Here is a 17,495-nt window from a genome sequence, read left to right as displayed (position 1 = left end):
CTCACAAAGATCATATAAAGCAGTTATCAGTATTGGAGAAAACGTCTCCAAAGTTTGGAAAATGGTTTGATAAAAAATAAAAAAAAAGTCTGTTTCATGTCAATGGTTGTGTGTGTTATATCCAAGTTGCTCCGAATTAATCCTAAAATAGTTCACCAGTTTAATTACAGCGAAAGGGGGTTCGTGGGAAGGTTAGTTTGGCTAAAGTTGGAGATTTTGCTGCTGGCTAGCCTTTCTCCATACTCGGGTAATAAACGTAAGTCCTACCAACACACTTGGGCTGAGAATGGAATCACGCCAGCGTTCACAGACTATGACAGCTACATAGGATATATCTAATAAATATACAACACATTTACAGATCAAAATGTGCTGTGTTGGTGTATTTAACCAAACAGTACCCGAGTCACTGCAAATATAACCTGTGAATACTTTTTAAAATAAACCAGAAAAAAACAAATTGAGGACACCAAATTATCATAAGGCAGAGTGAGAATATCGAAATGCTTCCTAAGATCAGAGCTCTGCCTACTGTGGGATCTCTGGAGAGTTATTTAATATTGGTTATTATATGAGGGCCTTATTTACTTTGGCAGACCGTCACTATGTAAAAGATATATTCCTATATCCGCTATTTGTACATAAATTCATAAATAACATTTTTACAACATCCAATATTTATTTTTCACTTCCTCACCAGCATCAATAACAATGAAATAAATTACTATACCAGGTGTAAATTAGTAAAAACTCTGGGCTTTCACATCTGGTCACTTTTATATAATATATATATTTCCCTACACACTCTATTTAATTTTTTTGTAAATTCACCAATTTATGGTTCGCTATTTTAAACATTTCCTTTAACTGATAAAAGTATGTTTTGGGGGCATTTATTAATACCGTAAATAAAATTACTGGAGCAAAAAAATATTTTTCACAATTTAATGGAGATGCCAAAGCAACAATGACATTTCTCCAAATGTTTATTGCACCAAAGAAAAACAAAGTAATTATAGATCAGAATAGCCGGGTATATACAGTATTCAAAACACTGACTAATCGCTAAGGTTTTCTCTAATGAAGATAGTATGAGAAAAAAAGGAAAATCATTTAACAATTAAAGGCTGGATAGAAAAACCTTCTGTGAACCCTGAAAGCAGGGGCATTAAGCAGAGGGGGGGGCAAATCTTAAGGGGTCCCAAGACTTCTTGGTACACAAGTGGGACCCTTCAAACTGGCCCTAATCTACTGTTAATATTTTATTACCGAGTGTACACAAGGTGTTTGTTAACATACCACCAGCTCATATTTTGAGCTAAATTGCATTTATTTGAGCCAGAATAAAAGTGCATGTAAGTGGGCACTAATTTCACACATTTAATAACATCTTCAAGAATGCTGCCTTTACATCCAAAACGGGATACAAAACAGGGAATTGTCAAAAATAGTGTTTAATGAGGAAGGGATTTTGTTCTTACCATACACTGCAGAAATAGGAGAAAAACCTGGTCATACTAACCAACCTTATCAACCGGCTTATTCTACAAAAAACGTATATAATATAAACAAGCATAACAAAGCAACACGGTGACTATTTAATATTCCTAATTTGTCATACATTTTTCAATGTAACGACATTGGATCAATTTAGCTTTACGAAAGAATACATATGAACACTGAACTTCTCCACACTACACCGATCAATAATCATGTTGCCAAACGATGCCACGGGCTAAGAAAATAAATGGTTGAAGACCAAAAATACAAATATTTGGCAACCCAACAACAGGCGATTTTCTAGAGACCTCAAGAACTATTACCGGACCAGAACGTTCCAGCAGGGTCTAATGATACGGAGTAGAGGAACACTACATGAGTTAATTAATCTTAAAAAATAAAATAAAAAAAACCCCTCCAACTTCAGATTGTGTGTTATCACCATCAAAGATGTGTTAACTATTTCACTTCCTTGGCTAGTATAATACAGTGTGAAGACAGACCTACAGGTAGTACGGGAATCTTCCACGCGGTTTCACTCAATCTCTTGACAAATCACATCCCAATCATAAACCCAGCATGGCTTAAATTAGACAAAAAAACGGCAACGTCTACAAAATCCTGTCAGTAACATAAGAACGTTTTGCACTGGTTTTTTTTGAAAGAGGCGAGGATGTTTTGTCATAAATTAATGTTACCATAGTTACGGCTAATTGCTTAATTGTGTCTTACATACACATGATCTCAATCTGCCTTCAAATGGCAAGCGCGTGTCAATTTTTCTTTTTGCTCTGTCCCGATGATGGGTATTCTCCATCTGAAACTGGTGAGATTTTTAAATATTTGGGTTGCGGCTAGAATTCCTTCGGAGGCACCACGGACATTCTGGAATTAGAAAGGACTTGGTATCCTTTGATCTCTGATTGTTGCTTTGATTCAATAGCAAATATTCCTGTGTGTTAAGTTTTGCTGTGAACGAACTTAGACGCCTAAAAAATCATGATAGGCTACAGGGGTGGGCTAAGTGACACACGCCTGCCGTTATAAGGTACACCGCAAACACGCTACCTCCATTACCTTACTCCATATAGAGTGCCAGCAGATTCTGTAGAGCTATAACTATGGGGGGGGGGCATGAAATTAGCAACAACATCAAAAAGAATAATATACAATATGACATTTACACATACTGGTACCGAAGGAGAAGAGACCCTGCTCTTGTAATAATACAATCTAGTAACAGGTTGGGGGGAATTAGACAGAAGGCGAGGGACTATTTGGGAGTGAATAATATATGCAGAAAGTGTGGCCCTGAGATCTCAAAGGTGGGGAGGATCTGGATGCAGGTTGAGGATGAAGAAGACGGATTGTATATGTATTAAAGTTAGATGAAGTAGGAGAGAATCTGATGGAATGGGGCAGACTGTAGGTACAGCAGGGGCAACAATATAACCAAGCAGGGGCAGACAGCATGGGCTGAATGGTTCTTATCTGCCGTCAAATTCATCTGAGCTACATTAGTACCACGTTTACTTCCATTTAAGATCCTAATTTGCATCAATACAATTCATAGTAGTTAAGGTTATTTTATTACCACATATGCTAACGATATTTAGTAATTTAATATGCTTGCTGTTTAAATCAGTTACAAGTATTGCCACTTTTCTTTTTAAACTACTTATTAATTCTATATCAAGATTTACAGTATGTTATATATAATAGTCATGATATTTATGTGGGGCAGATAATTATATAATTCAGTTATAATTCTAAATATATGAACTGGACATCAGGATTTTACTGCATAGTGCGAAAATGTTGGCTATTGTTTTTCAATTTTTATTTCATTTATTTAATTGCACCTGAAGAAATCTGGGGGAATGGCTGAGGTTTCAACTGAAAGGGTATAATATGAGATATGAAAGAGATTTTGCAGGGAAAGGAGGGGAATTGGATGAGAATTGGCTGAATATAATAGCCACACCTAACCATGGAGGTGCCAAATTAAACAATTTAAACAAAATAAAACAGACTTTAAAACAGTTACGTTATCTATTAAAACAATCAAAGATCCAATAGGTCCTAAATCCTATATGGAGATCATTCACTTGTTAATGGTTTAGCAAATATCTCCTAAATGGCTAATAAAAGAAATGTAAGTGCTAAAAAGAAACAAAAGCATAAAATCGGTCTCAAAAAAGATGAAAACAAGAAGATCTGTCCTCTCTGATAAAACATGCCCGTTACTGTCTGTGAGATCACTTAAATAAAAGGATACATATGCCACGCATCCATACCAACTCTAAGTGATTTTGATAGAAAGGAACTGATTACAAGGACTAAAGTGAGGATAATAGCTGTCCAATCTCCCCTACACAAATTATTAGTCCACATCAAAGGCATGATGTGCACTTTGTAGCAATGTTCAATTCGTACAAGTCTCTCCCAAAATCTATGGTTAATTTTATTAGCCATATGGATGACATTATCTAAAGAACTTTGATTGTCCAACTGTAGCATTTAATAACGCTTGATGGAAAAAATACAGACAACTGTAAGTGGGAGGATACAGCAGAAAGATGGCCTACGTACGGCATCTCAAATAAGGGGTAGCCAGGTGTTCAGACTTTTCCACTACCCCATCTGCCAAAAATATTTTAACGGCCCACCTATTGATAACAGACATGGGATGTGCTCTTCCCAGGAACTACAGGGATAATCTCTACAGCCTCAATGTTAGCTGCCGGGAGCATCAAAATAACCACCTATTTTAGCCACCTTAAGTCTTGTAAGGACTAAAGTGACAACATGATGGTTTTGCAGGATTTCCAAAGGCACTAACAATAATAGGGCAAACAAGGACTTTTTTAGCACATTTATCAGAGCACAAAGGTATCACCCTCAATGCACGAACACACATGCATTCACTATGTCTAAAGTTTGCGGTACATGGAATATTGTGAGCAGAGCCAATATATTATAGTATTCATCAAACCTTTTATCAATAAGTATTCTAGAATGTGTAGAGATGAGCAACAGACTTAATGTACGCCTGGAATATGTAGACTCTGCGATTCTTTAAGGGTGCAAGAAGAAATACTGGATATGCTTATATTGCAGACATATTTATGAAAGGTAAATGTCTGATCTCTTGTATTTTGCAAACACCTTTTGGATAACCTTTTCTGATGAAATTGTATATAAGATTAACGATAACGGCTGGTTTGTTTCATCATTACAATTTAAGGTGACTGTTCTATTTCCTTTCTCACACAAACTTTGACATATCTTCCGTGCATGGATTACCACCTGCTATCCATTTTATAGTCATTCTGAAACTAAGCAGACAATACGGGTTTCAGGAATCTGCATACAATTCACTAAATGATGGTGGAGAAGACTGGCCAACGGTTTACACGGTTTGTGAACTAGATTTAGCTCCTAGTCTTCACAAACAATACTTTACTTATACGACCAGGATTATCACTCAACAATGTGTTGTTTAAAAGCCAAACCATGCCGGTCTATGTAGTTTTTAATAATTGGCAAAGGTTGGAGAGCTTAATACTAGCTATCTGTGATATTTCTTGCCAATGTTTAAAACAAGCACAGCTGCGTCTAGATAATACGATGAGGTTAAATAGGTATAGAGGGCATAATGCCACCACAATATAAGACAAAGCTTTGATATTTTAATGGCAGGTACAGATATTGGCAGATTAGGCAAGTGAATCAAGATGGAAGCATTCCTTTTGATTTGGACTTTTGGAACTTTTACTCCATTTATTATGGACCAAGAATTAATTTGCTGACCAAGGCGAAGGGGCTTACAGCCGCCTGGACCTCTCTGTTGGTTTGACAAAGAATAACTTTTGACTTTATGTGCTGCTTTTTGACGGCTGAAGTCTAGCATTCCAGCTGTAACACAATAATGTTCCAATGAGGTTTGGCCAACATCTAAGTACCAAAGGATGGGCCATCCATGGGAAGAAGACGGCCCATCCAGATACACAGCCTTCTATAAGACACTACAACTCCACCCCAGGCGAAATAATGAAAAAGGGTATAACACACAAACATCTCTGTGGTACCCACCACGTTCATGTGATTGAATGTCATTGGTTTTAGAACTGTCTTCTTGGAGAGAGATTATAGGCGTTAGTAAATTGCTATTTCAACCAACGGAGACAACATATTTTAGGAAAAGAATGGTTTTAGTAAAGAAAGAAATATGTCTTCAGAAAAAGTAGCACACACATCCCTTAGCAAATGTGCTTTTGATTTGTGGAGAAAGTCAGAAGTAAAATGTTTGTAGGTTTAACGGGGTAGTGGAATGTAAATTACTTACAATCACTGTCATGCATGGACAAAAAAAACAATGCCTGGTGGTGTTTTTCGTATTAACATATGCTGTGGGTGAACAAATATGCATTTGTCTGCAAGCCCACTGCAGCGACAAAACACGGAACCCAACAATTCCTAAATATGGTTATAAAGGGGATCGCGGTGGTATGCATAAGACATTCAGATTTTATAAATACACATTTCCAAAGTTTCTAGAACTATTGTGTTTCCTGTTTGATTTAGAACTTTTTCTCTGCGGTTTTGTTTATTGCGCAGGAAAATTTAATTCACAATAACACAGAAGCAGCCAATCCCCTCAAAAAGAAGAGGGGACTACAGAGGAAAAAATATAAACGATTTATCTATAGACACTAGTTTCTAAATGTTAAAATCATACACAGATATATGAAAAAACTTTACAAGGCTGAGCTCCAACTATATAAAAAAAAAAGCTAGATTATTATCTTAAAACATCTCATGACAGATATCCATATGTACACAAAGAGTGAACAAAAATCACCTTGAATGATTTAAAACTTGTACCATAATTGCCTCAATAAGGGAGAGTTCCGGCATGAGGGAATGGCGTCAGCTACATTAAAGAATTGAAAATATCAGGATTATGTGAACATTTGGTTGGCATTATTCCCAGTGCCTAAACCACTATAAAAATAAACTGTTTTATAAAAGGATTTATCCTATCATAAGGAAGGGAAATTTCTTCCGTTATGCAGAAGATTGAGTTCTCCAGGTTGAGAAATGGGTGACATGTTTAGCTTCTGCTGCATCTATCAGCTTTTCATCTCTGGTGCCTTCTTGATGACTTGGACCCGTCTGACATCTTAGTTTGAAAGATAACAGCCAGCTTGTTACGCTTGTGTTTCAAAAGGAAAAATAGACACGAGCCCAACTTCTGGGTGTGAAGTGCAAACTTTTATTTCTCATATGTGATTTTAATATAAAAATGTTTTTGATCTCTTTGGCACAAAAGAATAAAAGGGTACGGGGGGAAATCTGGGCACGGCATACAGGATGTGATGGGAAGGTAGCTAATTGGAAACACAATACCGTCACCTGGAAGTGATTGATCACAGTATTCCTTCCCGCAAACATGTGCATGTGAGAAATAACAGAGAGATCGGACGTTATGGCACACATACACATTCTATCATTTCACAATATATAATACTGTTTTAATATTGATTAGAAGTCCCTAAAGAATATGTGTTTTTGCATAATGTTTCCAGGCATCTGCATATTAGCTATTTGTATGAGTTGTAGATCTAAGACCTCTGAACCCTATACACAATAGAACTGCTCGGTCTTAATCATCTAGCTCGACTCTCTGACTAATAAAAGTCTATCAAAGAAATGCCAAAAACAATTAGCTCTGTGCGGTGACTGTCTCACAAAATGTCATGACTGACAACAATGGCAGTCTCCAGATCTGCAAGCAAAGAATGTTTATTGGAACAAAACGACACAAATCTAGGTTTTGTCAGTATTAACCCACATTTCTGTATACAGCACTGGATTTTATGTTCAAGTAGAAAAACATTTCTTTCCGAGGGACTTCTGCTTTAAATCAATGCAGTCAATGCTTAACAACTCTACTTGAATGCTACCTCATTTCAACTTGACCTCTAAACCGTATCATTTGTGAGAGATGGGAGTTCTAAAGCTATATATATGGCAACAATACTAGTAAACTAGAAGGTTCAATGTTACATAGCGAGTAAACGTTTAGAGCATCTTTCTAGTGCCTCTATTGATGTAAAATACATTACATTAATCCAGCTCCCATGAGATACAGCAAAACAGTCTAATATGCGGTGCTTCAGGGGTAATGGGGATACATGTTTTTAATTTAATGTACATCATTCATTTCCATTTCATCCTTTGATGAACTTCCTTTCCCGACTCTGATTGGCAGGCATTTTGATTAATTCCATTTATTCGCATTTTCATCTTTTTCCACTTATCTGTTTAATTTAGATCAGAATCCAGTAGCATGACCACGACTGAAATTACCAATTTTTAAGTTTCTCCTATGCTGGATAATGTACACCGCCTTCAATTCATTTTTTCATTTGGTTATAATGCAACAGTCAGTTTAGTGAACCACTATAACGGAGCGGGCTTGCTTTCCAAAGCCTTAGAAATGTCCCTAAATCTTCATTACTACTAAACATTTAGTTAACAGAAGACGCTGGCATTTTTGATGTAAAACGCACACTGGTGATTACGTTGCATAGACCCCCAATGTATTACATTGCATATAAATCAGCACTGAGATGCATTCAAATCAATGAGAGCTGTACCAGCCAATCGCAAACATTGATGTTCAGCTAGCATACACAGATTGGCTAGCAGTATTCTGACTGTTTCCAATGTTGAGCTCTCCTTGACTTTAATGAGAATGCTAGTGCGTCTGAGCAATGGCCATATATTTAAGCCTTGGGTGCTTTTTGAATGTATTCACTCTGTATGCATTGAATTCTTGCCTTGTTTCATGTAATTATTGGTCATTATTATTATTTCAGTAGAAAACCACTCAACAAAGAAATAAAAATCCACGTGTTAATTTAAATACATTAAAAAAAACAAAAAACTTGGGAAAACGGTATTGTGACGTGTGCCCTGAAGTGTATGTTTGTGTGCCCTGTCACATGCACCAGCACATGATATATTCTATAATCGTATATACATTATATACTCTTGGGTGCCGTCTCCAGATTAAGGGCATCACTTCGCTTAACCAAAAATTGCATTATAAAAGGTAAGGGTATAAAAAATGAGGTTAGAAGAGCAAATGTACGAATAAACATTAGTGATGGAAAGGGCATGGCTGAAGAAAGCCATACATTTATAGAGGTGGAAGTAGAAGGCTTTTATATGAAGCAGCTTCCATAATAGCAATAAGTATAGAATATCAACTAAACCTCAAACTAATTCCCAAAATAAATAAGAAAAACAAACCTTCTTCTACTATGGGTCTCGGCACAACAAATGGGATCTCCTGAATTGGCTCCATGTACTTGTGTCCAGCACTCATGATTTTGATGTGTGGCAAACAGAGAACAAGGGTTCCTGGCATATTGGTCTTGCCGTGGTACCAGCCTCTCACCGTCCCCGGAATATCACTGGACACTATCGTACTCGGGGATGGCAAGCTGTCGCTCGGAAAGAACACACAGCATGTCTGCAGTTCAACCTGTAACATAATAAAAGAAGAATTAAGAAAGAGCAAAAGAAAAAAAAAACAAAAACATTGAGATTAATTCAATAAAAGGGGGCATCTTAAGTACGTATACAGGACAACTGCAGTTGCAACTCAATAATTTCTTTAATCATTATAAAAGGCCGACCCCTTATTATTATTATTATTTCTTGTTATATACAGAGGCATTAAATTCCGTAGCACTCTATAATGGGTAAAAAGGACATAAGTTGCATGTAACATTACACTGACTTTATAATGAATAGGTAAATCAGTGCATTTTACTGGAAGTCACCTCAGTCCTTCATGTTGGACCTTTAAAATACATAATGAAGCCGGTGAGTGGATTGGGTCACAAAAGCAAGGCCCAGCAATACCTTAAGTAGTAAGATTTTATGTCGAAAGGGAAAGGATAGAGGAGATGTGCTGCAGGGGTGCGTAGAACCCTCCTAAGGTTGACCCTCCCAAAAACAGTGTTAAGGACACGGACGTATGGCGAGGGAAGCATTGCATTATGAGTCAATGACTGCAAAAAGATGGTGTATACAGCTACATGAGCCTAAAGGGTTAAGCAGGGGATACAAAATACGTAAAATATGATTACTTTTCTTGTGTATGAAAGAACAGATTCTTGGAATTCGCTTGAGCTCGGCAAAGCAAATGAAGCTGTTAATACGTCTATTCATGTTTCAAGTGATGAAAAACATAAAAATGCATCAGCAATAAGAGAGGTCCAGAAGATACAGCCATATGCTCCGCACGGAATGAGAAATCTATCTGCCTTTCCACAGCTCCTTCCAAGGAAGTATGACTGAGCTTCAACGCGTGTTGGGATAACAACTGAGAAAATCATTTTTTATTTTTTATTTTTACATTTCATTAGATTTATGTGAGGCAAAGTCAGGCTACCACACGCTACACCATACAAGAAGAGGACACAGCCTTCCTTCAACATTTCAACCCAAGTTCCAAGTGCCGTTGATGTTTTCCAAAATATGCAGATATGAATATGTTCAAACAGTGCGCACACAGGCACGTAGACGGTGACGGTGGGAAGGAGGTAGGTTGGCATGGACAAGATAGGAAGATTAAGAATTCCTCAAACAAGGATTAGGTAGGTGAAGCTATACCCCCTGGAATTCCGTTGTGTCCTCTAAACCCTGCCATCTAGAAAAGGAATTGCCTATAGGATGAACCGGTCGTGGACATGGAAGAGAAGTAGGCAGAGAGGTCTTGGTGGGGTGAGTAGAGGTGGAATTGAAGGGTCTCGTGGTTATATGGTGGAGTGCTGCAGCAGTGAATATACAATCAGGGTGGGCTGTAGGCAGCTAGCCAATGTTAAACTTTAAGGTACTGCTTCTACAGGTGTGGAATCACAGAAATACAACAATTGACAGCAGATAAGAATCATTCAAGCGCATCTGGTCTGCCCATTTTTCCTGCTGCTTAATGCCTTTCCCATGCATGTTTAAATTCCCTCATTGTTTTAACTTACACCACTTATCTATTACTCTTCCCCCTTTATCTAAAACATTATCCAAGTCTCCTATCATCGGTCTAGTTTTAGACTGTAATCACTTGCCTTATCATTTCTCCTTCTTTGAAATATAGCCCCTCCCCCAGTTCTTTGTTGAAGCTCTTTGGGCTTCGTTAAATACTCTTCAAGCAAATGCCCATACAAGATGTATTTCTGCATACTGTGACCATAAAAAAAATACAAGTAAACCCATAACTACTGTGTCAAATATTTTCAGCACTCCAAGTGTTAAACATAGGTGCCTCCTAATTACAAACAAAGGCACTTTGATGGATTAGGAAACTGATTTCAAGATGTTTTTGAGGTTAAAAATGTTAAACTCTTTTCCTATGTTTTTAATTGTGGTTTAGATCTTCTATAAGATTGTGGCAAACGTTTCCTTCCACAACATGAGATTTAGGGCCATAGTCTAAAACGAGTTGACTTAACCATTCAGTAATTTAAATAGCTGCCACATTTAAAGCCGCACGGCTTACATTCCACTCCTTTGAAGAGAACATAATTCCAGAGCAAGTAACAGAGAAAGACCGACGATGAACGCAGGGAGATAGACGGCACTCCATAACGACAGTCATGAGGACATTACAGTTATTTATGCTCTGTGGCTAGCGGAACTCCTGAGTTATTTCCAAAAATAATTTCTACTAAGGTAGATTTTTGAGAAATGTGGATCCTGTGTAAAAGCAAGTACTGGGTCGACGAGGCAAAGGTAATTTAGACAATGTAGCCAAGAGGTTTTTGTGAATATTGGCAGAAATTGCATGGTGACACACAACATCTGCTTCTCACAAAACATTCTTCAAGAAAGGAAGTCATATTCCCTTCAACACTATAACACCTGCTCCCCGAGAAGAAAGTGTCTCTACATTGGCCGTGCTGACACACCTAAAACATTAGAGCAGAGCCAAAGGAAAACTTAGCAAACTATTGTTCAGACCACCAGACCTTCAAGGTGGACTTCCATACGACGCAAAATGTAGGGCAAAGGGAATAAATGTGACACAGGATGTCTCTTCGGGAAAAGTATAAAGGACGGGACCGCAAAGCAGCTCCCCTGGCTAAAGCTGAAACGTTTCTTTTAAATATAACCCTTTCGCAATATCTATGGTATGCAATTTGATAAAACATTTTCAAAAGTTTGATAAATTCTAAAAACACACAATCAGTGAATGTACTGAAGTACTAAAAAAAGTGAAAATAGGGATGAAGATGCCATTATAAACAACTGGGAAACCTGGCAAACACGGCCTAAATATGCATCGTGGATTAAAAGTGTCTGTGCATTTTTACTTAGTGAACCTGACAAGAATTCACTGCAGGAAAATACCGGAATTCTGGAAAAATAAATATATTGTTTCACAAAGTCTCTGTTTGCATCTGGAGTTAGTGCTATTTGAGTCATGCGTTGAAGTTAATTACTGCCTTTGATAAGTAGTTTATTGATCCAAGGTTGCAGAAATACTTTATTTATCCTGGACCTGTATTGTTCCAGATGTAAGGCATTTGAAATGTCAGAATCATGGCTAGAATTAGTCACTGTGCCATTTTTTTACGTTTATTCCTCTGGTATTAAATAATATAAGATATTTTATATATGTATGTATATATGTGTATATATATAGTGATATGTATATACACACAACACTATACATGCTACATATTGTATCAGCAAAGGATTACAAATCTAATGATACTTACTGGCATATACATTGTATTATGCTGATTATTGGATACAGTAATATCTAAGGTGTTGCATCATCAAAAAAGCTGACAGCTCAAAGTCTTCCACTGCCACATCGCGAGCATCCTTTCAAGATCTCATAATATTTTAAAAGAATAATAGTAACCTCAATCATGAGTTATAAGATACATATAGAGAGCGACATCTTGATCAACACACAATTTAAGAAACAATGTATTTAATATCCCTGTAAATGACGCAAAGAGTTACAGTATTATTGAGAAACTGTTTCAACATTTCACCCATGGGGCTTTAGAGAAAACATTCCAGTGGAATTCATGTAAATTGAGACATTTTACCATTATTTCACATGTTAAGTGACATTCAGTGCTTTCCCAAACCCTTTCTAAATATAGTAATATATCTCATCATACGGTGATGTCATCAATGTAATTTCTACATAAACAGTTACTAGCTACTGGTTAGAAAATCCTGCCAGGCTCCGGATAACACCATCAACGATAGAGATGCATATTCCACAAGCTTAAGAATAAGTATGAAAACTCCAGTATGTATCTGCCATCATTTTATTGAGTGTTAATGTAAGCATGTTACCTATAACACTAGTACAAAATAAACACAAAAACTAGTTCTCAAATAGTAAACTCATCATGGCTCATGACCTTTTGGAGACATGGCAAAGATCACAGATAAAAGGACATAATTGTCTTTGCCCGCAAGCCAGCGAGAATGTGTGTGAGTGTATGGTCTTTGACATGCACAGTATATAACCACACACAGGTCATTGGTGTGTGAACAGACACCTACACGAGGCTGTGATGGTGCCAAATCGCTTTTACGTTAAAAAATCAGCACTGCATTAATCATAAGACATCACTGCCTCTTCACTGCATGTCTCATGGTCTGACTGTTCTTGCAACAAGGTCATCGACTACTATTTCAGGTCCAAAGAGTGCACCACCTCATTCCCAGGGTAAGGCAGCTTCGACATTTTCCTTTTCTAAGTTCTACACTGTTAACATTTTCTTCTCCAACAGTCTATTGTTTGAGGGGACACTTCCTTGAACATAGGAGACCCAAAAAGGTATATGTTCTACTTGACTGAGAGAAAGGTAGATAGCCGGGATAGCTTAGATGACAGGGGTTAATACAGTGATGGACAAATAAGGGTTAAAGTTTTTATGAACAAAAAAAGTAGTAGATAATGGTCAAATTATTTTTATCTTCCAAATTCTGTGTTTTTCTTCAAAAAGTTTTACTCCTTGAAAAAGTTAATATTTCTTCAAGGAGTGAAAAAGTTTAGAGGCTGTGCAGGTACCATCGAAGAACATACTTGTAGTGAACACCTTCTCTGGGATTAAATTTCGTTTCAAAACCAGCCTGTTGTGTTTATGAAGAGCAGCCATAGTTTGTGAACCATAATTTTGCTCCTACAGCAGCTTGAATGAACAGGCCACAGAATATCGCTACCAGCCTGCGCCCAGCTAGCGCGGAAGTCGATAACCTGACCAGGAGACGCATGCGTGGCTGAGTGTGGTATATGTAGCCGACAGTGATGCATGTGGCTGATTTCTTCATTGATTTTTATGCATCAGTGTGTAGTCTATGTGTGTGCTTCCTATTAATGGGATGTCTATTCTAATTTTAAATAAAAACATTAGTTGAAATAAAAGTATATTGTCCAGTGACTCCCCTCTATCTAAACAGAAGCACTATGGCCCTTGGTGATATACGAGATGTGCAGGTCAGCTCTGTACCTTACATTGCTAGTCCTCTAAATACCCCAACAATAGCTTTAATGTATAAAGAGTAATTCTAACACATCATGGATTCTATGGCGATGCTATTGACTTTAATGCTCTTCATGCATAACCCTCAAAGTTCCTCTATAAGCCACACGATGAACTGAATTACTATTGTCACATCAAAGTAACAAACAAAGCTATTTTAAGCAACTTGCTTAAAAATATTTTTATATGCGTATGTGTAAATGTGTAACAGTAAATCTTGCGTTAATGTAGGTATCTGACACTGCAGGCTAAAGAAGTGAAGTAATCTGCTAGCCAGAAGTCCTCAAGCTGGGGGTCAGATCCTGTTCATGGAAACCATCTGGTTGAGACCCTCTGAGCCACACCAAACATAAATGATCTTAAAAAAAAATATCCCATTCATTAATGCATCACAGCTGGAGCGATCGTTACTTCATCTTTCCATGGAAACGCCGTTTCTGTTTCAGGGATCCGGTTACAGTTTTGGTAGCAACGTGTTCTTTGGCCAATATTGAACACATTTATGTGTTAAAGAGAAGGAATTATTGCAAATTCTTGAAATAGAATCACCTCCTATTTTAATTCATGTTATGTCAAGAGCTGCATATGAAAAATATCAATAGTTAATGATGAAGAGATGAAGAATTCAAAGCGTTACCCTCCTGGTTAGTTACACTTTCTGTGCTTTGAAACTTTTACAGGTCCCAAGAAAGTCAACGTACTATAATTGCTCTGCTCAAGAAAGGAGAAACTTTGTGCTGTATTGAATGTTTCTAAACAATAGTATCTGGACTTACGGCATCACTGGTGATTCTATAAGATCGTGTTTTGAATGGACAAAGACTACATATTTCTATACTCTAATAACTTAAACAATAACAGGACTTCACATAAAACATGTTGGTACTGAAGGAGAACAAGACCCTGCTCTTGCAAGCTTAATATCTTTTGACCTCCTTCACCTGGGGTACGGCAGTCAGAATAAAGGGGAAGCATTTCACCAAGACTTGGGGTTCCTTTTTTCAACTCGACTGTGAAGTAATTGTCACTCTGGCTTCTTAGAATATTCAAGGTGGACAATTTCTGCTGATGTGTGAGTTTTTAGTGTGTTCACACAAATCGTACAAAAAAAAAAAAAAAAAAGAAGCAATTCCCCCTTAACCTGTTCAACCTTCTTGGTTGACCTAGTTGGCTTGTACTATATTTGGAAAGGGAGAGAGTTTGTTTTTCTGTTATTTGCAAACAGAACAGTTTCGGACTAAACAATGAAGATGGCTAGTTGCTGAATGTCAAGTACAAACAAAGTACGTTTTCAAGATAAGGTTTCACTAGTTCGTGCAAATTTTGATTATCAGTCTGTTAATATACTCAACGTATATTCTCTGGCACTGGAACATGCATATCAAACCTTTTGTTTGTCTGCAGAGATTTGTCTAACTGCGAATGACTAATATTTAATACACACAACACATGAGAGTAACCCAGTCTCGAGCATCAGAGGGACAGAAGAAATGGTGAACTCTTAGACCCTGCTAAAAGATACACAATAATTCCAATATGTGATAACATGTTTTTTTGTATATACAGTGGTAGTCAGTCATGGGATCTTAACATTCATGTAAACCAAAAATTGTTTTGTGATACTGTAAAGATCTTAGAAACAACCAATCCCAAGGTTAATAAGGATGATGAGGCAGAACGTATGGAAGAGTATACACCGAGCAGTAACGAAATGATGTTCAGGAAGCCCCTCTAAATTAGAACACATCTTAAAATATATTGTACAGAAAAGCAATGATTGGAACTTTACTGTATAGTAATTACACAATTCCGTAGGTTTGTTTTTTGCATATACAGGAGGTATCCATAAAGAAGGAAAGCAGTCAATGTTTACATTAACCAGAGTAGCGTATTACTGCTCCTTAGACCTATGAGGCTCCATGCAAGTTCTATAGCACTGCAAGGTCACTTTAATGACCCATGTTGTGCTGTTTGGCAAGAATAAGGAGCATATGGCTGTGAATGCTACAGAACATGTCTGAAACATCAATGAACCAAAACATCCTGTTTTGGGGTGGAGAGGTATTTCAAAGCACCACTGCGCCCATCTGGCAGCGGTTAAGAGGTGGGTAAGTTATGTATTTCTCTCTGTACAAACCCAGGAGCGTCAGGAATGGATACGCGTAATGACCATAGGCAGACAACACACTCGACTGTTTGTCAGGACAATTTCTCAAAAGTGTGTAATGAGCATATTGAAGAAAGATGTTGGGAGCCTAAAACGCAAAAAGACGTTTGAGGAGCAAGGGAGGACACGGGTATCACATCAGAGGTGAGCTACAAATGGAATTTTAGTTTCCTGGTAGTTTCACCATCAATCAGATGTACCAAAAACACTCATTAACCAAGTCTCACATAAAGCAACTAGAGAACGCTGGGTCACATCCCCTAATGCTTTACCATCGGAGAAAAACGTCATTATGCAGGTGTAATTCTGCCATTAATTACGGGCAATAAAAATTAAATTTCTAAGAAATGCCTCTTAATTTAAAGGATTAAAAGAAAAAATGTTTCCCTTTTTAGCTCATCACCTTTTTTATTGGCATTTGTGCAGTGGCGTCGCTACAGGGGGGCAAGGGGGGGCAATTGCCCCCCCTAGGTTATTCCTTGCCCCCCCTGTTGCCCCCCCGCCGAATTTGCATGGTGCCGTTGCTAGCAGTCCCAGTCAGGTGCTAACGACGGCACCCTGCCGTCACTAGCACTATCTTACCTTGATGGAGGTCTGTGGACCTCCATCACCACCTACCCCGGCGATCTGCCCCTCGCACTGAAGGGCATCACCGGGGCCACCCGATCTGCCCGGTGACGTCTCGCGCAATGACGCGATGACGTCACCGCGCAACTTTATTAACAACTGACAATTGTCAGTTAAAGAGGTATGGGGGCATGCTGCTTAGATGCCTGTATCTCAAGCATCTAAGCAGCTACATACCCCCAACATATACCATTGGAAAGGTAATCGCCTCACCTTTCTAACGGTATATAGATTGTAAAAAAATAGTAAAAAATATTAAGTAAAAAAACATAAAAATGTAAAAAAAATGATTTGGAGGTCTCTAAAGGCAGATAAAAAAAGATCAAAATTGCCTAGAAACCCCCAAATTAAATTATTCAAACATAAAGTAGTTTAACTTTAAAAAAAAATAAAAAAGTTTAAGTATTCTAGCTAAATGATCACTGTGGTAGCCAATGTTACCACAGCGATCATATAGCTATAAAGTCACATTCCCTTTTTAAAAATGGCCGATACTAATTTTTAATCCTATGATCCCTTTGATCATGGGGTTAAATTTAGCCAACGGTAGAGGGAGGCAATTTTTGAAATCCTGATGAACTGCAAATATTATTAAAATCAGCCATTTA

The 17,495-nt window shown here is 37.6% G+C and overlaps 1 protein-coding gene across 1 annotated transcript in view; it reads right to left on the bottom strand.

Moving 5' to 3' along the window:
• Nucleotides 1-17,495, bottom strand: part of LOC149305589 (intermembrane lipid transfer protein VPS13B-like) — a 383,703-nt gene that overhangs the window by 185,351 nt on the left and 180,857 nt on the right. The window contains exon 22 of the mRNA XM_089477585.1: nucleotides 8,824-9,058. Within this exon, the coding sequence (XP_089333711.1) occupies nucleotides 8,824-9,058 (235 nt within the window). The remainder of the gene's footprint in view (nucleotides 1-8,823; nucleotides 9,059-17,495) is intronic.

Source organism: Sceloporus occidentalis, unplaced genomic scaffold (genome assembly GCF_023333645.1).
Source record: "Sceloporus occidentalis isolate IW3139 unplaced genomic scaffold, rSceOcc1.0.p SCAF_11, whole genome shotgun sequence".
In the NCBI taxonomy this organism is placed as follows: domain Eukaryota; kingdom Metazoa; phylum Chordata; class Lepidosauria; order Squamata; family Phrynosomatidae; genus Sceloporus; species Sceloporus occidentalis.
This window is presented reverse-complemented; position numbering and strand designations above follow the sequence as displayed.